Here is a 20,247-nt window from a genome sequence, read left to right as displayed (position 1 = left end):
AAGGTTTGAATAGTTTTCCGTAGTTTAAATTTGAACTGTGTTGAAACAAAGAACGAGCAAAAAATGCGGTACCTACACCAGTTTTATTTTCTGGTAACACAGTTTTACAACACGCAAATTTTACAACTACCCTACGTTTATAGATATTGAACAAAATTATTAAGCATTTTGGGCTTTTAATCCAATTACAATTTAGAAATTCTAGTGGAAAAAAGAGCGAAATGCACAAGGAATTATAACGACTATATTTTTAATTAATATGTAAATAGATAACGCAACACCACAAAGGAACACGAGCGAACATTTATTCAGCGAGTATTCTCCCCCATTGAATTTTGTAATTTGAAATACCATACACCTTGTAACAAAGTATAATAGCACGAACAGTTATAGATCGATGACACGCGGAAAGTGTTCGTAGTGGTCTGTGTATTTTAGTGATAAAAGCTTTACAATAAGCTAGGACAGCCGAGTTGAACGACCAGCGTCACAACGTTTTTAATAACAATCGATCGTTGTAACAGTCAAGCTAGACTTATATAAGGTATTGAATATTTGGGTTTAGGTAGTTTTGCTTCAGACAGTTTCACTCAATGTTAGATCGGACTATATTTTTCGCTCCATAAAAAATATGTTATGTTTGGATTTCGAATTGTTCGATTTTTTTCATTTTAATATAAGTATGTAGAATAATTCAGTTGTGTCACATTTTCACCTCAAGTACAACTTTAATCTTCAGTATTATTTTATGTCGTTTTATCATTGGGCTACCTAACTAAAGCTTAAAGCTAAATAGGCTCGGTATCTGTCCACCGAAGTCAATGAATCTGTTTTGTTTTCTCATGATTTTTGAAAGACCGGTATCATTATGATTTTCAGTTGTGAATTGAAATTATTAGTTAACGTCGATCCGTGTTGTCTATTATTGACACTAATCAAGTTATTTGAAATGATTAAAATATCGTAGTTTTTAAACATATTATATCAGAATCATTTTAAGGTATGGTAAGAGAGAATATTTCCATACAACTCAATAGAGTTAAGACGTTTAAAATTAAGTAACCAGTCATCTTTGCGTATCTTCAGCTTGTTCAAATGAAAATAAATATAAGACTAAAGCATAAAATAATTACTTTAGCGTTCTTTCACACTATTCACGGCACTGCATAAATTAAATATTTTCCCAGTCTGAGTGCTGGAATGTATACCCTTAAATAATGCGGAACATTCAACAATTACTGCGCATTGGACGTCTCGACTTGTTTTTTCCCTACCTATGCTGGTAACATAGGGGGTATGCCAGCGAAATCAGGTGAGTGTCTTTGACTTTGATGGTAACACCCATTTTTATCGCATCAGCTTGACTAAAAACAAAACAAATTCGCATGAACATAGTGCACAACACTACAGAAATATTCAATGATGAAATAGACAGTAAATCACAGAGCTTGAGTATTCAGGAGTACTTTGCCGTTTCGCCCGCGGCCGGTTCGTTCCACGGAAATGGGACAGACGCAATCTCACGCTCTTAAAGAACCACGAGCTTCTTTATCCTTTCAATTGCTCATCTATATCTAAAACAGAAGCGATTTTGTAAGAAAGAATGTGACGTATCAATACTTGATTACGTATATATTTGTCTACAAGGACGTTAGACTTTTGATTGCTAGCGATTAAAGACAGCGTGATGACAAAAAAATAATTGGGCCTAACTGATGATAATTATTACAATTTGACAATCGTTACTTGATGTTCATAGAATCTATTTCTATATTATATTACTTTTATACAAAACTCAAAACCAAAATAAACATTTCAGTTTATCAATGACAATGCCTACCTGTACATTGACTACAAAGTTGAATGTTTTCTAAAGGTCTTGTTTATATCTTCAAAATAATTATTTGTTTTTAAATTGATTTTTACGGGAGTGTGGTTATTTTTTAAAGGGCACATGTATCTATCAAATTATAATTTTCTCTCCTGCTACGAATATTGGAAAAATACGAGACAACAACCAACGATTCGACCCTAAAAGAACTTAATATCCCTCAAAGGTCAACGGTGCAATCCAGGATTCTTCAATATTTTAGACACGTATCGCGACGGCCAGCAGTTTCTATCGAGGAACTTGTTGTTCAGGGTAGGGTCAAGTAAAAGATCTCGTGGACGAAACCCCATGCGCTAGACTGATCAAGTGAAAGACCTTACCGAAACCCCACTTAACGAGAGCGCCAAGCCTAAGCTCGCGAACTATAGAGATGTTCTCTCGAGGATTTAATAAACAACGATTCCACATGACCACGACTGCTCTGCCAATAGCAACAGACTATGATGAAGAGACAAGTACACCCTGATGTCGGATTTCAATAACTTCAATAAGGATACTGGACTCTAGCTGTAAATTCAAACCAGAGGTGTAGTTCACAAGCCACAAAGGTTTGTGGTACATAAGCTTTATGATTTTCTTTATACGACGTTTTAAAAATGACGTCTAATGGGTGGCCGTGGCCGCAAATGTGTCAAATTTGAAACAGTTAAATTTGTTTACAAAATATTCTTCTATGATTTTGATGTCTTAACTTTTTATTAAGAAAAAAGTCCAGGGAAATTTTTTTCTGCACTGAAGCCAATTATAAAATTTAGTTGGAAAATAAAAACCGACACATGCAATGAATTGATTTTGTTGATTACTGCTATAGATAAATAGATGAGTTCGTCTGACATAAAGTCAGCGGTAGGTAGGCAGCGACTTGGCTCTGCCCCTGGCATTGCTGACGTCCATGAGCGACGGTAACCACTCACCATCAGGTGGGCCGTATGCTCGTCTGCCTGCTCGGGCAATAAAAATAAAAAAGTCATTATCGGGGCCCTTTGAGACACTGAGTCGAAATTTCAACTGTTTCTCATCTCTTAAAACATGGCTGTCTTGTCCATTAAGCCATAACTATTCATAATATAATAATAAGTTCTTCGAGCAGAAATAAAAATGATGGCAGTGCTTACCTATGCAAGCTCATAATACACTAAGAAGTAACGCCTACATTTATTATAGAAAAGTCAATCCAAATTACGTGAATGAGAGAAATAGCATAGACATAAAATCACGACGTGGAACAGTGAATACTTTGTTAACAATTACCTGAGAAGGCGGTTACCGCTAAAAGCCTGGCCTTACACGTCTAATTGGATCAGTCAGCTCGAAAGTTACGTACCAATCTCAAATTTCGGAAACGATTTAGTTTCATAGAACTTCATCCAGGCACTCTCGGCAAACGTTTATTGGCGTAGTACAGGTAAGCTAATTATACAATTTGGATTACGTATCGTAAGTTAGACAAATAAGATAATTGATATTACGATTGGAACGTCGATTTCGATTAATACTTCGTACCTCAAGGCAATGTCTGACAAGCGTAACAACGCTTTAACGCAACATAACCTGAAAAATATTTGAAGGTACTGAATTATATGAAACTTGTGGGTGTTCCGAAAAAAAATTTTTTTTTTTAAATTCTATTCCTTTGATATTATTATTAAAATCAGCAAGTAAAAAAAGTTTATTGAATAATAAAATATAGAAACATATTATGTAGGTGCACAGGATTCTTATATTTAATGACTTCACGTACATTCAGACAATGTAAAAGCTCGTTTCGATTTAGGTATGTGCCGCTTTAACAAAAACTTTCCACTCTATTAAGCAAAGTAATTATTTCTCGGAATCAATTCAAAACTAGGTACCCTACCTGTGAATTTTATATATAAAAAAGAAACTCATCTGACCTAAATATGGAAACAGCGATTCGACTATTTTATAATGAAGGTAATATATATTTTCTATTTAAGAAACTATTTGAAGAACGAGCTGTCGGCTCATCTGGTGTTAGTGGTTACAGGAGCCCATAGACATCACAATGTGAATGCCGCGGATCACCTTATCATACGTTGTCCCAATTGTGTCGTACTAAAGTTATCCCATTCATAAAACTAGAGCGTTTGACTGCTTTGCGAGAGAAATAGAGATGACGGAAGTTCCAACACACCGTAATAAAGTTACAACAATTAAAATCGAATTTCGGAAATTTCGAGAGCTAACTAGTGCAAACAAGCTAACTTTGCAGCGGTTGAATTGCATCCGATGACTTTAATGAAATTTCTATTAGACTTGAAATATTATCTATTTCGATCGCCAATCATAAGACTTACAGAATCGTATTAGAAGAATGGTACAGTAATCTTATACAAAATTACGGATTGCAAGTTTTTTTTGCCATTAAAATAGCGGTTTACCAAAACTAACAATAACTAACCTATGAAAATTATCATGATTATCATGATTAAGCAAGAAACTTTAAATCTTATTCGCAGTGCGTAGTTTTTTTTGGTAGATTTTAATTTCTAATAGTCTATGTGAATTCAATTTGAAGCATATTTGAAAACGGTGTTATTTGTGGTCCGTTCGCCCAACAAACGCGATTATCGGCATTTACATCGTTAAATCGGTATGGTTCATCTGGCACCGTAACTTTATAAAAACTTTCAAACTAGGCTATAGGTTTCCGAGGCGAGACCAACTTTCAATACGAGAGTGCTCATGATACAAACTTAAAAATAACTTAGGACTTATATACTTACTTATAAAATGACTTAAACAATTAAATTTATTTGAGCTCATATTGAAAGAAAATAAATCCCTCCAAAATAATATATTTTACGATTTAATTAATTATATAAGGTTAAACACTGAATCCGCTTAAGTTCTTCCAAAAATTCAATTTCGTTAAATCGACGCAAAAATATTCCTTGAAGGATTCATCAATCAAATATAAAAATTTCAATGTTTGAGCGGCGAGCTTCCTCTCATAAATTGATCGAAATTTAACCGATCCTAGATTGATTTCCCAATGTGTAGCGCGGAAACTGTTGGTTTGAAATATGATGCATATACAGTTGGATTTTTATTGAGTTAGGTTTGATTTTCATATTATACTTTTACCCTACCCAGGTAGGCTAAGGGGCTATTCCAGCTACGCGTGGATGGGTAGATGATCTCATGCGCTCCACCTGAGAGAATTTGCTAACACTAGCCCTAGCCCAACGGCTCGCAGACTCTACCACCGGATTGATATTTCGTCTCACTGAGGAGATCCGATGAGAAACTCAGTGGGCTGAGATTTTCGTTAGCGTGGTAGACAAGCAAGCTCTATGCCACCCATGGCCAACTCAGCGATACCCTGTCTCATGAAATGGGTGCCACCCACTTTGATTATACAGGAGGTTGAAATTTCACCTATTAATAAAGGCATATTTTAAACCGGAAGTATATCTTGCTTCGCGTATCGTTTATTGATGTATACGAGGTATCTAGAAACCGCGGCTAATTACGAAAACGAAAACAATAAGATACCTACACATTTATGAATACAATGGATTATGCATATTTATTACGTTATGAATGAATACTTTCATTTAATTAGTTAATATTTCTTGAATGCATTATTCTCTTCTTCTTTCTCTTATTTTTTTCCACCTTATCCCATTAAGGGGGGTCGGCACAGCTAATTTTTCTCTTCCATTTTCTTCTATCAGCCGTCATCTCAACACTCACTCCTCTCTCTCTCATATCGTCATTCACACACTACATCCATGTCTTCTTTGGACGACCTCTTTCCCCTCTACCTTGCACTACCATTTCCATACATCTCTTAGTCACATGCATCCTCTCTCTACGCATCACATGTCCATACCACGCTCTGGAATCCATTATTATACATATAAAGCTTACAAACTTATTACCTAAACTCCACATCGTAGCAGCTACGGGTATATCGACTGATTTGAATTTTGACAGTAACATGACCGGCCTATAAATTAATTCTGCTTGTTACAATGTGCCTTAAAGAAAAATCTTTTTTTTGGATCGCATTTTTTGGGTTAACTTTTTTTTTTTTTTTTTATGTTTGAGAGTTTACTGGTGGCCCGAAGGCCTTTCCAGTTTCACCAGGACACGTGGGCGAGCAAAGGCTCAGCCAGGAGAGGTGGGATTTGCTAACAGCTACCCGAGCGCCTCCGAAGGAGACCTAACAGCTCAAGAGTAGCTGCTTCGCGAATGAATCTACTACCGGATCGGAATCGCGACCCGCTGAGAAGATCCGGCGAGAAACTCAGCGGGCTGATGCATGGGTTAGGTTGCACGTCGACCTCTTTGTCGAGTTCGACGAGTACGGTTACCGGGGTCCCTAAGCCTGCCCCTAGTATTAGAGCTGAAGGCATCTAATGCAAAGGTTATTGGATCTGATGGATCCGTAAGGACGTGTCTAGGGCGTCGACGGTGACTGGCTCCTGCATGATCAGGATTCGGGGAGTAGTCAGTGGCGGCAACGATAAGGCGATTATCATGACGCATAGCCTTATCGAAGTATCGTTCCGACGCTGACTTCATGTATTTCCGAATTGATTCGAGGCCCAGGTCGTCGTGTAGGTCAACGTTCCTCACGAACCACGGAGCCCCGACAGCTAACCTACAAAAGCGGGATTGTAGGGATTGGAGGGTGTCTATGTGTGTGTGGGCCGCGTGAGCGAACACCACACTCGCGTAAGTCATGACGGGCCTTATGCAAGTTTTGTAAAGTGTCACCTTGTTCCGAAGGGACATTTTACTCCGCTTACAGATCATGGGGTAGAGTCTACCGAGAATAAACGCGGCACGGTCACGGACTGATTTTATATGCGGGCGGAATGTCATCGATGCATCCAGGGTAACGCCCAGGTACTTGACCTTCCTGGCCCAGGGTATGGGTTGTCTAAAGAGAGTAATCGGGGGTGTGAGATTCCTCCTCCTAATCCGGGAGGAAATCCGTGTGGAGCTTCCCCTCTGAAATAGCACCGCAGTACTTTTCGCTGGGTTGATGTCTATGCGCCATTTTCGGAACCACTGTCCTAGGGCTAGGGCTGCGCTCTGAAGCTTCTTCAAGAATTCTTCTGAAGATTAGGGACTTATTTCTACTAGAATAGTAAACAGTCGTGTCGTCGGCGAATAAAGCTAAATGGGTCGGCGGCGACCGGGGAATATCGTTGACGAATAAGCTAAATAGGAGGGGTGAGAGGACAGAGCCTTGCGGGACTCCAGCTGTGAGAGGTCGTGGGGAGGAGCGGGTTCCCTCGACTCGATATCGAAAAGAGCGGTTCGACAAGAAGTCTCGTATGATGAGCACGAGACTATCCGGCACGCCCATGTTGAATAGTTTGAAAATCAAACCATTGTGCCAGACTTTGTCGAACGCTTTTGCGACGTCGAAGAAGAGAGCTCCCGTGTATAACGGTTTTGGTCGATTAACACGTTCGCTGCGGCAAGTAAAATCTTAAACCTTTGTCTGGTGCGGCGGCGGGCCAAATTGTGCCCCCAATGATTTTTCCGCCAGTGCGTGGTAGGTCTTTTTCGACACGTCAGCACAAGGTTAGATTAAATTGCTATAACTTTGCGAAAACATAATGTAGGTGAACAGTTTTTGGACTGTTGGAAAAACCTTGAACCCAACTTCTTTAGATTTGATTCGCCCCGGGATCTGCCGAACAGAAAATGAGAAATAAACCAGGGAAAGTGGCGGGTCGATATCGACCAGAACCGCACTAGAAAGTATTTTTAGTAGTGATGGGAAAGACAAAAATAAGGGGATATCGAAAATAAAACAGAATTAAAGTAAAGAAATAAAAATTGTTTATTTAATTATTTATTAATGGCTGTCTTTAAAACATTTCGCACAAAGATTTTGCTTGCACATTCTGCAGTATGTTTTAATTTTTTTTACTTTCCTTTTCACCTCGGAACTCTTCATGGTTTCCCGCAGTTTTTCATAGCACCCCACACAATTTCGCCGTTTACCGCTCATCTCAAGGATATGATCGGCCGTAGGTGTTACTTGATTTCCTGAAATGATTTTTTAAATTCTGTGATTCATTTACCTTATGAATTTGACTACAGGGCTCTCTGTATATTAAATAGATTCTCAAATAAAATGAAAAAGTTAACATAGGTCTTGAAATAGTCAAATCTCATCACCATGCGTTGTCAAAGTGCACATTTTGATGGGTAAAATTAAACACAACATGCTACAAGATAAGGTGATACAACTTTGTTTTCTGCAATTTTCAGACCACTCTATTTGTTAAGCTTGTGAAAACAAAATATGTACATATAATACAGGGCCTTATATAGTAGAATTGAAGCGTTATTTTCAAGTTAAATGCAGCCTTCTGACCCGAAACAACAACTCATGTGTTATTGAGTAAGTAAACAGAGTGTCATAACATACCTTAATACAAGGAGTAGTGCAATAAACGCCATACATTGCTCGCAGAAAAATAAACGGAGTCAAACCAAAGCTCATGCTCGAAGACCATGCACAGCCACCTAAGCACTCGTAATGTGTAAAAAATAATGACAATAGTTACCTGTTGCAGAGGTAGAACGTCGTCAACACGAAACAGAAGGAATCACCTTCAACATAGGTCTAAAGATGGTTACAGTTATGTTGCACGTCGTTATACTTACTATCAGGGCATATATTTTTTCCAGTAATTGATTGTATTAATGCTTCTGTAAATTCTTTCTTTGAAACCTTCTTCTCATTTTCAAGGAAAATATCTCCTGACTGCTGTCACTATCACTATCTGCACCGCAAATTAATTTATTTTCCAAAATATTTATCTTTCTTTTGTTGCCTGACATCGTGCCTTTAATTTTAAGGAATAAAAAAAACGTGACGTACGTTAATTCCGATAGCTTGCCCAACACTAACTGGCGAGGCGGGCGCTCTGTGCGGTATCGGGCCGCCAACAGCCTGTTGGGACGGCGGGCCACAATAGGCCTCCTCCCGCACCGAGTTGATATTTTTTACCGTCAGTGCGTGATAGGCCGATAAAGGCCTGCCGTGATGTTTTTATAGGGAACACCTATACTTTTGACCACAATCTCAAATATATATTTGTCTTTGTCGTACCTTTACAAACACCTGAGATAATCGTTCCGCACCAGCGAGAGGGACATAGTTTTCTTCGTCCGCACCAGGTGAAATTCCGCGGCAGGCTGATTTGGGCCTGTTCCGCAGTGAATGTGTTAAGCCCCACAAGAATGTGCTCCGTGAGGCGGTGCACCTGTTGAACGCATGAGTGATTTGTACGGAATCCGAATTGTTCATCGATGAGAATGCCCTTGGATGAGACGAAATCTCTGAGGCGCTTGTAGAGCAGACGCTCATACAGCTTGCCTAGAGACATGAGGAGGCTAATCGGGCGGTAGCTCGTCGGATGATTTTTTGGTTTACCGGGTTTATGTATGCCGATAACGTCCGCTTCTTTCCACACCGCGGGAAAGATACAGTTCACCATAGCGGCATTGAAAATAGATGCCAACATCACGATGAGTTGGACGGGTAGAAGTTTAATAACGCGGTTAGATATACCGTCGGAACCGGGAGCCTTGTGAGGACGTAGGTCTTTGTTCAAGTCTTTAACTTCCATCGGGGTGACGGGTGGTAACGCATCCGAGGGTGGCAAGGAGGCTCTGCGTTCTACCTCACTGTCTACTAATTCTACATGAACAGGGTCCACGGATTGAGTGCTGGGCGTGCACTGGGTTTGCAATGTATCGGCCAGCAGCTCTGCTTTTTCGTCATCATCAAAGGCCGCGAGTCGGCCTGAGGGGCCTACGAGAGGGGGCATAGTTACTACCGTATCCGATTTGAGAGTACGAGCTAAGCGGTAGTAAGACCTTTGGGAGGGCGCGAGTCCTTCTAAGAAATCAGACCATCTGGCATCTCGGTCTTCGGCGATGCGAGACTTTACGTCGCGTTGTAGGGCACGCATTCGAGTACGATTATCCGCGGTAGGATACCTGTCGTAGGCCCGTATCGAGGCGTTCTTAGCTCTAAGGAGTTCCCTAATATCGTCGGACAATTTGAAGCGGTGAAGGAAGTCCTCCGCTACAACTTGTTTCGATGACCTATCTAATGTCGAGGTGATGTGTGATGTTAAGATGTCTATGGCTTCAGCGGTATCCTGAGGAGACGGGGTAGAGTCCGGGTTAAACGGGAGCGATGGTGGATCAGATTCAGCCAGGCTGATGCCCAGCGTGTGCCAATCCACCACAGTCCTCGTGATGGGAACGGAATCGGGAGCGCGACCGAGCTTCATAACGACGGGACGATGGTCTGAATCTAACTCTGAAACTACTTCGATCGAGTGTAAGCGCAGAGTTACGTTTTTTAATAACGCTATGTCGAGTATATCCGGGCGATGCGCGATATTTAGCGGGTAGTGAGTCGGGGTTAACGGAGCGACGATATCGAAGGCGAGATCATCGACTAACGCGTCAAGCCGCCTGCCATTCGGGGTTGTGGTGTGTGAGTTCCACCTGATGTGTTTACAATTTAGGTCGCCCGCCAGAATGACAGAGCTCCCCATACCGAGCAGCGCCTCGATATCACTGCTTAGAACGATCTTATCCGGTGGAAGATAAACGGACGCGATAACGATCGGCGCGTGTCCCGTCAGTGAGATTCGGCACACTGATGCTTCGATATTAGCGAGCGCGGGAGGATCGAGCGGGACGCAATGCAGGGCTCTTCTATAGTAAATGACGGTACCACCACCACGGGCAGAGAGCCTGTCGTTCCTGACCATGTTGTAGTTCGCGATTTTAGGGTCACGGCGCGCGGGCTTAAGTAGGGTCTCCTGCACTAAAAAGATATCAATTTGATGGTCACGCAAAAAGTCAGAAACCTGATCACGTTGATTTGCGAGACCGTAAGCGTTAAAAAATCCTATCGTTACGGATAGGGGCTTTACTCTACTTATATACGCCATTGATTACCGGCGGAGTGAGGGGAGGACGTACGTATATAATGACGCGTATACGTCGGCGTATTCTTGCACAACGGCGATAAAGTGTTGTGCAGTGGAGGCAGCGCGAATGGCGTCGCCCAAAGCGTTAACGCGCTCAAAGTTGATCGACTGAAAGAAGTCGATCGCTAAAGCGAGATTGTCGGACGCGGTCGGAGGGCAAGTCGCGGGAGAGGGACGAGTTGCGGGGGCGGGACGAATCGCGGAGGAGGGAGTTGTAACCGTGTTCGTGTACGGCAGCGGTTTCGCCCAAGCCGAGACACTGGGCACCGGCGCCGAAACGAACGCTGGCTTAGCCTGCGACACAGAGGGTGCCGAGGCTTTGATGTCTGGGCCGGAAGCTCGGAGGCGGTTTTGGCGGGCGACGCGGCGATTTATTTTCGGGGCTCGGGGGCATCCGCGGTAATTTGCGGGGTGACCCTGTGTACGACACAGGACGCAGCTAGGCGGTTCCGTCGCGGTTTTTTGATCGCGAGTGCAGAGGGCCGTGGCGTGATCTCCTAAACACTTGACGCATCGGGGGCGCGCGTGACAGTTACGGGAAGAATGCCCGTATAATTGGCAGTTATGGCACTGGCTAGGTGTGCCTTTCTTGTGTGGGGTTTCGACGGCGATTCCGGAAAGGCTACAGACCGTTCGGATGTTGAATATTTGCTTACCCTCGGGGGTAGGCTGGAGGGCGACGAGAACCATGTTATATGGCTCCCTTCCGCGACCTGTGTGCATGCGGTGTACGGAGTTAACCGGTAGGCCTTGTTCGAGAAGGTCGGCCTTGACTAGCTCGGCATCCAACTCTTTAGGGATGCCACGTATGACGGCACGGAGTTCGCGCTCCTCCTGGAGCGTATACGTGTGGAAACTTATACGCTCCTTACGGAGGTAAGAAGAGAGGGCCCTATGGTCGTCGGGTGTTCGAACCTTAATTTGAATGCCGTTCGCGAGGTTACGGGCATTCGTGAAGTTGATATTTTTGGCCTTAAGGGCCAGGGAAACTCGATCCCAAGCTGCCTTCTCTTGGAGGATTACCGGGGGAGGGGTCGGGGTTTTATTTTGTGCCACCGGACGCGGCGACGGAGTGGCACGGGCTGGAGGCGCAACGGGAGTCTGAGGGCGGGGGCGCGACGCGTTCGCGGCTTTGCTAATTTTAGCGGCCGCGGGAGCTCGAGACTCCGCGGCACGCTTCTTACCCTTTTGTACCAGGGTGAATCCATCCGTCGATGAGACGGGAGCGAGGTCGACCTCCATCTCCGAGTCAGAGTCGGAGGACGAGGAGGCGGGCGCAGGTGACCTACGAGCAGGTGTTTTGGAGGGCACGACGGAGGCTGCGGATGATCGCGCTGCTGGAACGGTGGCCACGGCGGACGACACAGCAGTTTTACTCGCCAGTATAGGCGACGCGGGAACGGCAGGCACGACGGAGGCTGCGGTGCTCGATGCAGAAGCTTTGCACGCAGGTACAGGCGACGCAGGAGCAGCGAGCTCGGTGGAGTCCACGAGAGGGCTCGCGGTGTGATCGGCCTTGAAGGCCAGAAACTCTGAGGCGAGCTGTGGGTGGCGAAGTCGGAGGAATTCCGCGAATACAGCGTCCATGATCGCTGAGTGCCCAGGTGGGGCGGCCCCGGGTCTTGAAAACACTCGCCTTGCGGCGAGGCCCCAACTTCTCGGACCTGAGCGGTTCTATTGAACACAGGTGGCGATGCGGCACGATTACTACAGGACAAAGAAAAAACACAACAAAACGGAAATAACAAAAAGAAACAGAACAATTAAACACTTCCAGGAAAACAGTTTGTCGGCAGATGTACCACGAACACAGAAACAACAAAAGGAAACAAAACAAATAAAAACTTCCAGGAAGAGCACTTAGTCGGCAGATGTACCACAAACACAGGCCGCGCGAACAATGGCCGGGCTAACAAAAGCCAGGCGAACAAAGACCGGGCGATCGAGTGGTCGATGAGCACGTCCGCACGTGACGGGTGCCTCTATCGGAATGGGGGTTATCTTACTACATGTACGAGTCATAAACTCACCTCTATTGAAGATAATCAACACTCATACACAACGGCTTTCTTATTAACAAATGTTCAGAAATTGGAAAGTACAGGTTTGCTTCTACAAATAATAAATACAGATATTAATAAGTGTTTCATTTATCTTCATTCAATACGAGACTGTGAACAAGATAAGACTTCTGTTAGATAGGTAAAATAAATCATTGAGTAGACGTGACCAGACGCAGTGAAAATAATCGGACGTTTGGACAGTTCTCAGAATAGTTCTAGTCATACTTAGTATTTATATGTACTTGTCGAAAATATTTTACAATTTTCTGTATTATGTTTCTGAAGTACGTGTATTTGGAAAAAGCAAACTTTGAGTTACTTGCCGATTTTTCTTGGTAATGAAACGGTATTTTTATTATCGATTGTCAACGTGTGAAACCTTTTTCGATTTAACAAGAGATAACTGGGTGTCAACAAATGGCATCTTGTAAGAACATAAATCACGTATTATCCAATTACTAATGCTACCAAAATGAATCGGAATTCGAAGATAAATAAATTTGGATGTTGGATTCAATGCACCCTTAAGTCATTGGAAAATATTAGCTGTGTGGGTGCCTAGAATAGCTCAATTCCGTTGCTTCGGATTTTTCGTTTCTTAGTTCAGCGCACGGATAGGTACCACCACCCTGCCTATTGCCTATTCCTGCTATAACGCGATTATACGGTTCTACGATGAAGGGTACGACAACAGTCATACAATTAAATAAAGAATACAATCTCATGTCTCAAAGCGGTGGAATTTACGCTGTGATACGATCTATAAGCTCCTATAACCATTTTACAGCAGATGGACCGTGAGCTAGTTATCACGAAGTAAGATAAATCTTCGTAATAGAATATAATAATGAGATTCCATTAGAAAATATGTTTATTATTCGATTAAATAACAACATTTAACATCATAAAATCGACAGCGGTAAAAATAACATCGACAGATCGTTTATTTTTAGCCGACGTCACATTTTTACATAAGAAGCTAAGCGTCCTCATATTATAAGGACCTGCCAAATGTTGATGGATGACTTTCTCGTGATTTGACTCTATGACATGGTTCCATAACGTTGCTAATAAGGTTTAACACGCAAACTGCTTTACCTACGCCGTATTCTTGATAACACCCATATATTTTTGAAGTTTGAAGCGTATAATAATAACCAGATTAAAGCAAAACTTGACAAAGGAATTCTAATTTTCGACGATAATGTCGTCGGTGTAAAATATCTTAAGTTCAAGGATGTAAAGCTGAATGTGAATTGGGTTCTATTTATGTCAGTCAAACAACGGTAGTCGTAAAAAGTAGAACCTCCATTTGAATGACGGACACTTGCAAAGACAAATGGCTATTTGAATGGCTTGGAAAGAAATAAGGCAAGAAGTCGGTAATGCTTTTTCGTAATAATAAAGTTGTCTTAGTCAACGTATATGGTTTCATACATAAAATAAGGCACACTGCACAATAAGAAATATGTATTACGTATGCACAAGAAGATGCTTTTGAGGATTGGCTTATTTATTCAAACAAGGTTTTAAATGTCTTTAAAACTGGGTTTCCCACATTGTATTTGAAAAACAGGAAAATATGCAGATCTAAATTAAAATCTCTTGACTAATACTGAACAGATTGGTCGGTGTGAATACGGCTCAGATCAGATTCCCACTCCAGCACGTCTGTCACCGATCTAAGAGCTCTCGCCGTCTCATAATTACCCACTGTGTGAAATATACGATGCTGTGGAATTTTATCCAAGCTATCTCCAAGTGGTTAAAAGATCAGGGCTATTTGTTAGATGAACAACACATATAGATTCATTTGGTATTTTATTTTTTGCGGCTTTTAATCTAAATAAACGGTAACAGCAATAAATATAAATTAAAAAAACATAATATTTTGTGTTCTAACTGATTAGTTAAATTTTTTTATAGGTATATTTATTATTCGCATTCAATAGCGGCATTTCCGAAGTTAAAACATGAAAATATAGTACTTATAATGAACGAAAAAGAATTATCCACATTTCTTTTTCTTCCTAGTATTTTCCCGGTCTAGTCCCAGAGTTTAATTTCCTCTGGAGGCGTGGTCTCGCCGCTTAGCAAACCCGTCGACCAGTCTCTGGACCGTCGACGCGGTACGCCCGGTCCTCGCAGAATGGGCGAACTGCGAGCGAGGGCGTCTCACCTTCCGGTTAACGCAAACGCTCACCGGTCATGGGTATTTGGCCGGTACCTGCACCACTTCGTCCGGAGAGAACCGACGATGGAATGCCACCACTGTGACTGCGACGAGGACACGGTCGAGCGCACGGTCGCACATTGCCCCGCATAGCTGGGGCAGCGCCGTGTCCTTGTCTCGCAAATATAACTGGACTTATCGCTGGCGACCGTCGTAGTTACGATGCTCTGCAGCGACGAGTCCTAGAAAGCCATGCTCGACTTCTGCGAGTCCACCACCTTGGAGAAGGAGGTGGCGAATCAAGAGAGGGGAACTCATCCCTCTCCGCACAAATGCGTCGCCGCCGAGCCGGAGCCGATTCTGACCCCGGGCAGAGATCGGACGTCGAGTGAGAAAATGCAAGGGGGGTCGTTTGGGGGGTAGAGCCCTAAAACATCCTTGGACCCGCGGTCGGCTCTCAACATCTGCAGACCGTCGAGTCCCACATATACCACGCGCCCCCTAGTCCGGAAGCCTCGCAAGAGGATCGGCCCGCAGACCGAAAAAAAAGGATTTCCTACTTAAATGCCCCTGGCATTGCTGAAGTCCATGGGCGACAGTAACCACTCACCATCAGGTGGGCCGTATGTTCATCTGCCTACAAGGGCAATAAAAATTTTTAAAAAAGAAAAAGATTTTAAATGTCAACTGATTGTAGTTAATGAAGTCCATTCAGTTTGTGTATATGTATGTATGGTTGTACAAGCATCGTGTAAACGGCGATTAGTCTTGTCAATTACCCATTTGAAATACAATAAAGGCTTTTATATCGAAATTCCTATGACATTTAACGACGCCATTTCATTAGGCTATAACATTATGTTGGACCATAACGATCTCGTGAACCTAATAAAATTATGTGAGAAAAAGATTTATGTAATTCGTTTTATGCAATTCTCTAATAACTGGTGTGAAATTAGGTACGAACAATCGTCATACTACTATAAATCTTAAATAAATGTTCTAAATTATACAACGTAGCTAAGTTACACAAAAACAATCTACCGATTTAAAAAAAGTTAGTCTCAAAATATGTTAAGGTGTAATTTAATATTAATTAGTTAATAGTTAATTTTTTAACTATTTATTTAATTAACACATCAAAGTTATGTATTAGTTAAGTTACTACTAAGTAAATGTAAAATTTAATTACCGAATATACTTTAGGCAATGTGATTTATTCGTAGTCTCACAGAAAATAATTTACCAAATCAATTAAAATGTCAAATTAAAAGATTGTAAACGATACTGCGTACGAGTATTTTGCTTTTGCGATCGACAAAACCTTTTAACATTATAAATATCCGTTATAGAATGTAGGACACCGGAAAAATCCTTTTAGACCTGTTCCAAGTGATATAGCTGAAGATAACATTAAGGATTTAATTACAAGACTTTGACACAGATCGATCGATGTACGGCAATGCTTTCCGATTAAATACAACATTTTCAAACATATTATGGGCTTATTTGATTTTCCGATAGGATATTTATGTGCAAATATATTTTGAGGTTGAACACATTCATTTTCTAATAGCAACAATAGGCATGCGTTCGGAGCCCAACACAATTCATTGAAATTTTAACCTCATGTATTTCTAAGTATTTTACTTGCAAAGTACATAGAGTGATAACGGTGGTAGGACGTTTGGTGAGCCCTCAATAGGCAACGCATTTCCTATATCCGCTGTTCTACCTATAAAACTGAAACTTAGAAGTCACGTCTCGAAATGGGTAGCGGCATTTTCATTGTTGATCTCTTTGTCATAAGATTAGTAGTTCGAAATATAATGTATTCGAGACGGAAAATCCTAATACTTACTGTATACTTATCAAAATAAATTTAATTTCTTATATTAATGGCTTATCATTTTAAATATAAAGCATTCAGTTAAATAAATTATGATGAAGCGACAAACTCAAGATAAATTCCCGCAAACGGGTCATCTATTTCGAGTACTCACCAACCCTACACTGCTTTATCCCGTAATCGATTGCCGAGATTGAAAGACGACATGGGCTAATGACCCTTTTCAAAATAGATGCCAGTTGTCATATTGTTAACTTGAACGATATTTTATCGCCAAATTTTCATTTATTAATTATACATCTGAAATAAGAGAACAAAGATTCATAAAGTGTATAATAGTAACGGAACGAGGCCCTAAAGGCTCTACAGTAGTTCTAAATATTTCACATAATAATTTACGCCTTATAATTCATTTTCTAAAACAATGGTGAAATTCTGAGAATGGTATTATTTAGCATTACGCATTGATCAGACAATGTTGACACAAACAATGTTGCTAACTTAACTATATTTTACATCGAAAGATCTTTTATATAGCTATTATAAAAATTATTTGTATTGAATAAGCCTGATCCCGTGATTTGTAATAGGCGATTCTAGCTCTGGTGGCTACCAGGCCTAATCTTAACCAGCTGGCCCTGAAATAACACGAGATCCTGAGTCTCCGATGATCGCTTGCTGTTAGAAGCTAATGTTTTTATGCACTATATGGGTTACCGAGTTCAAGAGCCATCTAGAGTTGAGTTGCGTTAACTAGCAATGATGCCCATAGACGTCATAATGTGTATGTACACCGTCGCGCATCTTCAAACATGAAGTCAAAACCTCAGTTATATTGTAAAGCAGCTGTCGCTCCGTTCAAACCAGAACGCATGACTGCTATGTGACTGGTGGTAGGACCCCTTGTGAGTCCGCACGGGTAGGTACCACCACCCTCCCTATTTCTGCCGTGAAGCAGTAATGCGTTTTGGTTTGAAGGGCGGGGCAGCCGTTGTAACTATACTGAGACCTTAGAACTTATATCTCAAGGTGGGTGGCGCATTTACGTTGTAGATGTCAATGGGCTCCAGTAACCACTTAACACCAGGTGGGCAGTGAACTCGTCCACACATCTAAGCAAAAAGACAGCAAATGAGCAAATCAGTGGTTTAATTCATTAATAACATTGAATCATATTTTTTGCCAGAGCAACATGTCCGTCTTCTTTGTTCCACACGTGGGAGACGCTATTGCAAGAAATAGAAGCAGATGTCATCGGTTACAACAACGCTTCTTCTTCTTTGGAGCGTATAGTGGCGACTCCACTTATAGAAAAAACCTTTCACATGAAGGTACAAGCGCGGAAGCTATTTGCGCATCGTGAGGGCTGTGAAGTGATTCTTGGAAAGGCAGATGATCAACTCACTAAGGTATGAAAATTAAACGATTTATTGTATAGAAAATACGATTTGTATACGTATGTATGTTTGTTTGTTTGTTTCTTATAGATTCCGAAACGGTCGAATCAATTTTGAAATTTTCCTTCATAATTGTTACCAGGATTATCAAACATCATGAAATAGTTTTAGTTTTTCATACAATAATCGATAGTCAGATTAGAGTGTAATTGGGTATCACTAGTATCTCAATATATAAAAAAAATCTCAAATAATTCAAGATATATATGTATATAAACAAAAACGTACAGAGCTTTCCCATTATATTAAATCCACATTATTAACATTGAACGTCTTATGAAACTGGAAATAAAACTTTCGACGAAATTCACTAAGAGTCTTTTTCCGGGAAGACCTTAAGAAATTGAATTTATGAATCCGTGTCCTATCACGAGGAGAATTGTTAGAATTGACGTATTTACTCGAAGCGATGAACAGTAGACGCGACACCAAAGTGATATCGAAATGTATTTTTCCTTACTTCGTATTATCGGATGTTTTTAATATCTTTGTGAGTGCTTTCGGTAACATTAATCTCACTTAGTAATTACATTCGAGTATAGTTTGTTCATAATGCAAGAGCTGCTTTATAATTGTATAGACAAATCGATATATTGTTCTAACTACCTACCTTTTTCTTGTCTTCGAGAATTTTAGCCATAAATAAGAAATGTTAGTTTAACGAATGTTCATTAAAACGTTACTTAAATGTACGAAATCAGATCCACCAAAGCACCACCATTTTTAATTACTAGTCTTTTGCAAAAAATCTCTAAAATCCCCTTTCACAAAAAAGGTAATATTCTGAACTTTCATCTTTGCAATCGCCTTATTTCACTGGATTTATTAAGTCAAGATTATTAAATTAAACTTTAAGGCTTTAGCATTATTTTTTATCAAAGACGATTCCATTATAGTCGAAGTTTTTATTTACCGACGTTCCAGAAACTTGAAAAGTAAAGTTCTCCAAATCTTCGTTCTCATTTTAATTAATTTTATCATCTACAAATCCATTGTTTATATCACCATCTGCTGTAATTTAATATTAATCTAACCTAAATTAATTATCATCATTATATTATAAAATGAAATTTCTAATTATTATCGTTCATAATGTAATTATTTTACATTTTCCCATATAATTCAATTTGTATGGAAAATTGTAATATTGATAATCTATATATATGAAAATGAATTTCTGTTCGTTAGTCTCGCTAAAACTCGAAAACGGCTGGACCGATTTGGCTAATTTTGGTCTTGAATTATTTGTGGAAGTCCAGAGAAGGTTTAAAAGGTAGATAAATATGAAAATGCTCGGAATTAAATAAAAATAACAATTTTGTTTTTTCTTTGATGTGTCCCCCGTCGGACGGATTCCTTTTGTTTGTTTAAAGTTTATTTTATACAAAAGTTTAGGTCTTTTATTTTTCGATTGAGGCACTACGAAGTCTGCCGGGTCAGCTAGTTGATTATAAATTATCGACTTAAAACCAATAAAAAATAATAATTGGAGCATAAAGTTAATCAATTCACTTTGAACTACTAAAAAATTACCAAAATTTATCCAATAAAAATTTGAAATAAACAGCAAATCAACCGGAAAAGACGCGGCTATTTGCAAGTACATCGAAAAGCAATCAACAGCGCGGTCACACACTCCATCATGCCATATCTACTATCGATAAACGCATTGAGAAACCGCTCTAAAAGCATTAAGCACAAAATATTTTTCTACTTCAGTACACTTTTATTTGCATACGTTTACAAATATAATTACATTTAGAGATACGGAAAGAATAACCATGCATATGAATACATGCA

The 20,247-nt window shown here is 40.6% G+C and overlaps 1 protein-coding gene across 23 annotated transcripts in view; it reads left to right on the top strand.

Annotated features, from left to right (window-relative positions):
• Stacl (SH3 and cysteine-rich domain-containing protein) overlaps positions 1–20,247 on the top strand; it is a 182,620-nt gene that overhangs the window by 101,066 nt on the left and 61,307 nt on the right. For all 23 annotated transcript variants that reach the window (XM_089736870.1, XM_089736868.1, XM_089736866.1 and 20 more), the window contains one exon: positions 18,177–18,399. In XM_089736870.1, coding sequence (XP_089592996.1) covers positions 18,177–18,399 — 223 coding nt within the window. The remainder of the gene's footprint in view (positions 1–18,176; positions 18,400–20,247) is intronic.

Source organism: Bombyx mandarina, chromosome 22 (assembly GCF_030267445.1).
Source record: "Bombyx mandarina strain Sakado chromosome 22, ASM3026744v2".
In the NCBI taxonomy this organism is placed as follows: domain Eukaryota; kingdom Metazoa; phylum Arthropoda; class Insecta; order Lepidoptera; family Bombycidae; genus Bombyx; species Bombyx mandarina.
The sequence above is the reverse complement of the archived record's forward strand: the minus strand, read 5'-3'. Positions and strand labels throughout refer to the sequence as shown.